Source organism: Dermacentor variabilis, chromosome 2 (genome assembly GCF_050947875.1).
Source record: "Dermacentor variabilis isolate Ectoservices chromosome 2, ASM5094787v1, whole genome shotgun sequence".
Taxonomy (NCBI): domain Eukaryota; kingdom Metazoa; phylum Arthropoda; class Arachnida; order Ixodida; family Ixodidae; genus Dermacentor; species Dermacentor variabilis.
The window spans coordinates 171,589,067-171,595,063 of NC_134569.1; the positions used below are offsets into that span (position 1 = coordinate 171,589,067).

At 42.9% G+C, this 5,997-nt stretch overlaps 1 protein-coding gene across 1 annotated transcript in view; it reads left to right on the top strand.

Annotated features, from left to right (window-relative positions):
• The window catches only part of LOC142570552 (transmembrane 9 superfamily member 2-like), a 44,338-nt gene extending 41,667 nt beyond the window's left edge, over positions 1-2,671 (top strand). Inside the window, exons 10-11 of the mRNA XM_075678927.1 lie at positions 1,318-1,486; positions 2,348-2,671. Of these exons, the coding sequence (XP_075535042.1) occupies positions 1,318-1,486; positions 2,348-2,415 (237 nt within the window). The 3' untranslated portion in view covers positions 2,416-2,671. The remainder of the gene's footprint in view (positions 1-1,317; positions 1,487-2,347) is intronic.
• Positions 2,672-5,997: the final 3,326 nt, after the last annotated feature.

Here is a 5,997-nt window from a genome sequence, read left to right on the forward strand (position 1 = left end):
ATTAACTTGGAAAGTTCTGCCAGTTCTATTCTAGCTGTAGGGTTAGAGGCTTTCACAAATTGGCGTTTCTTGATCAGATCTTTCGTCTCCTGCGATAGCTTACTGGTATCCTGTCTAACGGAGTTACCACCGACTTCTATTGCACACTGCTTAATGATGCCCACAAGATTGTCGTTCATTGCTTCAATAGTAAGGTCCTCTTCCCGAGTTAAAGCCGAATACCTGTTCTGTAGCTTGATCTGGAATTCATCTACTTTCCCTCTTACCGCTAACTCATTGATCGGCTTCTTATGTACCAGTTTCTTCCGTTCCTTCCTCAGGTCTAGGCTAATTCGAGTTCTTACCATCCTATGGTCACTGCAGCGCAACTTGCTTAGCACGTCCACATCTTGTATGATGCCAGGGTTAGCACAGAGTATGAAGTCTATTTCATTTCTAGTCTCGCCGTTCGGGCTCCTCCACGTCCACTTTCGGCTATCCCGCTTGCGGAAGAAAGTATTCATTATCCGCATATTATTCTGTTCCGCAAACTCTACTAATAACTCTCCCCTGCTATGCCTAGTTCATATGCCATATTCCCCCACTGCTCTGTCCCAGCCTGCTGCTTGCCTATCTTGGCATTGAAGACACCCATCAGAATGGTGTATTTTGTTTTCACTCTACCCATCGCCGATTCCACGTCTTCATAGAAGCTTTCGACTTCTTGGTCATCATGACTGGATGTAGGGGCGTAGACCTGTACAACCGTCATTTTGTACCTCTTATTAAGTTTCACAACAAGACCTGCCACCCTCTCGTTAATGCTATAGAATTCCTGTATGTTACCAGCTATTTCCTTATTAATGAGGAATCCGACTCCTAGTTCTCGTCTCTCTGCTAAGCCCCTGTAGCACAGGACGTGCCCGCTTTTTGGCACTGCATATGCTTCTTCTGGCCTCCTAACTTCACTGAGCCCTATTATATCCCATTTACTGCCCTCTAATTCCTCCAATAGCACTGCTAGACTCGCCTCACTAGATAACGTTCTAGCGTTAAACGTTGCCAGGTTCATATTCCAATGGCGGCCTGTCTGTGACTATAATGACTATAATGTCTATGACAAATGACTATAATGGCATCGTAATTCAGCATACCTCCTATATGCTGAATTACGATGCCATTATAGTCATTTGTTCGGACGGGTACTTGGGGCGTTTCAGTTTTCAGTGCCTACCAAGTTTCTGCACGCGAGCCAGCTAGAAGCATGTGGAGTGAATGCAGTGTACACTCGCTTCTCGTTAGACGGTTCTCGCCTGAAGTGTGCGTGCGCTTGCGCAGGACTACCGCTGGTGGTGGCGTTCGTTTCTGTCGAGTGGCAGCTCGGCGCTGTACCTGTTCTTCTACTGCGTCTACTACTTCAAGCGCCTGAGCATCACGGACACCGCGTCCACCTTGCTCTACTTTGGATACACCTTCATCATCGTCTTCCTCTTCTTCCTGCTCACCGGTGAGTGCACACCTTCCCCACCAGGGAAAAAAAAAGCTTCGCAGGTGCATGTATGGCAATCTGAGCGACTAATGTGCACCATGGACGGCGAAGTTGCACGAGCGATTTCTCACACCGTTCCGAAGTGCGGGGTCCTATATCCCGGTTGTCATTATAGTGACGGTTCATCACCGGCGTGCCGGCCTTATGCCAGGCACACTGCATTGTTGACTGCTCTTTGCCACCATAGCCGTACAAGCTCCTGGCTGAGCACCAGCGTGGAAGCAGTGAATGTACATGTGAGAAACAAGAATTGCTACAATAGGCGTGCAAGAAAAAAGTGTTAGGTATTTGCATGAGGTGTACGCGGGGTAATGCTTATTTTACAGTGAACTACGATCACGTTTCGAAGCAAAAAGACTGATTGCAGCAAGAACAAGGGACTCCGGCGGCTCAGTGCGGCGCTGCTGATTGGTACCGAGCTGATGCCGAGCACGCCGGCCTTCGTCTGGAGGAAACGGCACGGAAACTTTCCTTGCCAACCTGTTTGCAAAATTGTTCAGAAAGGCAAACTATATCGACCTGCTCTGCGCGCCATGTTCTTCGCAAAGCGCTCCGATATACGCTGTCTTCGCTAAAGAAAAGTGTGAATTTGTTGACGGTATCACTATAACGTCAATAAATTTGAGTCATCTTTTGCGTTATTCCTTAAGATTATCCACTCATTATTCACGAATTCGAAGGGACCTTATGTCGGGGGCTTCCCGATGTGCGGTCGCCAAGAAAGCTAATGACTGTACTCTTAATAGTAGTTGAGAATCCTGATGTAACTATACCGCTTTTAATGTTAAGCTGCGTTTGTACGTTTGTTTCTCCTCGCAGGAATGGTGGGATTCATTTCTTGTTTCTTGTTCGTCCACAAGATTTACGGAGTCGTCAAGGTCGACTAGGACTTGTCACGCAATGCGGTCCGTGCCTCTCTCTCGGCCGTTGATTTGACTCTGTGCGGTCATTGTGGCGCAGCGTTGCGACAACCGTGGTCAGAAAACAAACTATACCACGTGTTCTTGACGTTTGGGAAAGAGGAGAGGACAAGTTGTTCAGTGTGTTGTTATGCTTTCTTTCTTTGAGTGCAGTCTTCTTTTATTTTGACAAAACGCTGTTTTCTGTCACTGAAAAAAAATAAAAAAAAGGTACGAGGCTTCAGTGTGGTTCGTTGCCATCTTGTCTTCGAGAGACCCTTAATTTTTGTTGTGATGACTGTAATGTGTTAGAAGTCACTATACACATTTTGTTGGAATGTTCTGCTTACAGTAACTAACGGGCTTGCTATTCCAATAGAACGGGTTTCATTTCCCTAAAACCACTGCAGCTGGAAAGCATATTAAGTCTAACGCCTCTCTTAAGCAACGTAAATTTTTAATGCCTTTGCGTTCTTAGGGGGAACTCCACACGCTATCCGGGGGTTATCTATATTTGTATCTAACCGCTTTCCGTAGCCCAATTGTGGGAACGAGGTTTCAAACAGTGTTTTCAAACAGAGTGTTGATCACTGTAGTGAAACTTGACAATTTCAGAAAATGGGCAGTTGCAGTTGAATTTCGAAGAGTTAGAACAATATACCCGTGCTAACAACCTTGAAGTGAAAGGCGCACCTGATGAGGGAGGGCCACTTGACATTGTGAAAAAAGTATGTGCTGCTACTCGGGAGCCAGTTACCGAATCTGACATTGATATTTGCCATAGGGTGAGTACGAGTAAGCAAGGAAGTAGAAGTATTGTTGTAAGTTTTGTGCGTCGTGACAAACGAAATGCTGTTCTCATGAAAGCCAGGAAAGAAAGGCCCTCGGCTAAAACAATAGGTCTTAAGACTTCAGCTTCAATCTTTGTAAACGAAAACTCAACGCAGCAAGGTAAACAATTACTTGGTCCTGCGGTGGCAAAGAAACGAGAAGTTGGCTGGAAATTCATGTGGACACAGGGAGGATAAATCTTTGCAATGAAATCGGAAGCATCAGAGAAGCTTAGGATCTGTTGTCTGGAAGATGTTGACAAGATGTGTCAACAGTTAAATTCATGATAGTTCGGGTTTTGCAAGCTGCCTCAAGGTGGCTAAGGAGGCATGTTGCCAATATTATGACGAATATAGGCTCTGCCATACCTTGAACGGGTTGTCTAAACAGTTCTCTGCATTTCATCTAAATGTTCGTAGTATTAAAAATAAAACAGATAGCCTCAGTTTGTTCTTTGAGCGTCTTAACATTAAATTTGATGTTTTGTTATTTACCGAATCGGGGGGGGGGGGGCGGGGGTTTAACTCCGAATGACAGACCCCCACACTTTGTAAGATATGTTTATAATGGCATTGTCCGTCCTTCAAACCGAGACGGTGGAATTTGTATGCTAAGTTACCTCAACCATGATGTTAATGACGAAGTGACCTGTATGACGCCTATAGTATCGAATGTGTCACAGTGTGTGTGCACAATGTTATCGTTGCAGCTGTTTATCGACCTCCCGCAGGGTATAATTCTGAATTTTTTAATTTTATAGAATCGTAACTGCGAAAATTCTATTTGATGCGTAGTTCATTCCTTATCATGGGCTATCTAGACACTGACATGCTCAGTGGGGATGCATCCTGTGAACAGTTGGAAACTATTCTTGATTCATTTGCTTGCTCAAATGTCATTACACAACCTACTCGTCTTACTGACCACAGTGCCAGCGAATCCACAAACTTCGCGAAATGGGTTGTGGGTTCGGTTCCCACCTGCGGCAAGTAGTTTTTTCATCCACATTAATTTCCATTAATTCATCATTTCCTTATTTCATTTATTAAGCACAAGTAATTTCCCCTATGTTGTCCTTGGTGTCCTTTAGTTTGTAGATTGTAGGCTTCTTATGATATCGGTAATAGAAATCGGGCCCCTCGGTTGACCCCCTTTCTTCTCGTTGATTACTTGACATCAGTATCACAAACACCCAAAAACAAAATTGCACTTGTGGTATATTATCACTCGACATTAGTGATCACCTTCCAATCTTAACATTGTTGCCACTCGCCAGCGACAGGCTCGACTGTCATGGAAAGTAGTACTATCGTAAGATAAATTTACATCTGCTGCGCCAATTTTATTATGCGCTGGAAGATAATTACTGGAACCTGGTTTACGCAGAAAATGACCCTGAAAAATCATACCGCCTTTTCTTTCACACGCTTAGGGCTATCTATGGTAGATGCTTCCCGCTTGTTCAATGTTCCCCGAGGCAAAAAAGAATTTCCAAACCCTCGATTAGTCAGTACTTGTACAAAAGGATCAAAACTAAAAATAATATGTATCACGCATTTGTACAGACACGCGATGCTGCTCTGCTCAACGAATACAGAAAGTACCGAAATAAATGCCGATCTGAAAAAAAAAGCTAGGACTTACTATTATCAATGCCTTTTCGCTAGTATATTTAATGATCCTAGAAAGCTTTGGAACGAGGTCAACAATCTGTCTAACAATTCGAAAGTGAAGCGTCCTATTACCATTGCAGCTTTTGCTCATGGTAAAACAGAGATTGAAGCACTCACAGATTTGAACGAATACTTCACTAACATCGGTGATATTCAGATTTCCAGCGAGAGGGACTTTAGTGCCGAAACTTGTATTGATTCAGTACACAAAAACGTAAGCTTGATACACTCAATTTCTTTGTTTGCGACAAGTCCACAAGAGGTGGAAAATTTATTGGGTAAAATAAAGAGCAGCGTCTCGGCAGGAATTTATGACCTTTGTGTTGTGCCAGTTAAATATGTTGCGTCTGTTATATCTCTACCGCTAACGCATATAATTAATCGAATGCTGGAAAGTGGAATCTTCCCCTCCGATCTTAAGCTTGCCCGCATATGCCCAATACACAAGTGTGGGGCCCTTAATGACATATCTAATTACAGGCCAATCTCGGTGCTGCCCGTGCTATCCAAAGTCTTTGAAAATGTTATTAACACACCGTCTCGTGAATTTTTTAAGTAAATACCACGTAATAAATGACGCACAGTACGGCTTTCAGAAAAATAACGCAACTGAACTAGCGTTATTGCGTGTTAAAGATAAAATAATGAATGACATTGAAAATAATGTTTACACTGTTGGTCTCTTCATTGATCTTATGAAAGCATTTGATTGTGTTAACCATGAGATTTCGTTAGTTATACTTCATGATTACGGCATTCGTGGCGTTGCCTTAGATCTTCAAAAAAATTTCAAAAAAATGTGGGAAAGATATTTTCAAAAAATATCTTTCCCACATAAAACAGTGTATAAAAATTGGCGATGTTATTTCCCCGACTATATACTACAGCAAAACAAGGTGTGCCTCAGGAATTCATTCTAGGGCCCTTGTTATTTATACTTTACATAAACTATACGTTTGATATGCCTAACTCACCAGGGTTAGTGGTTTACGCGGATGATATATATATATATATATATATATATATATATATATATATATATTTCTGCGCGTACACTTAACGACTT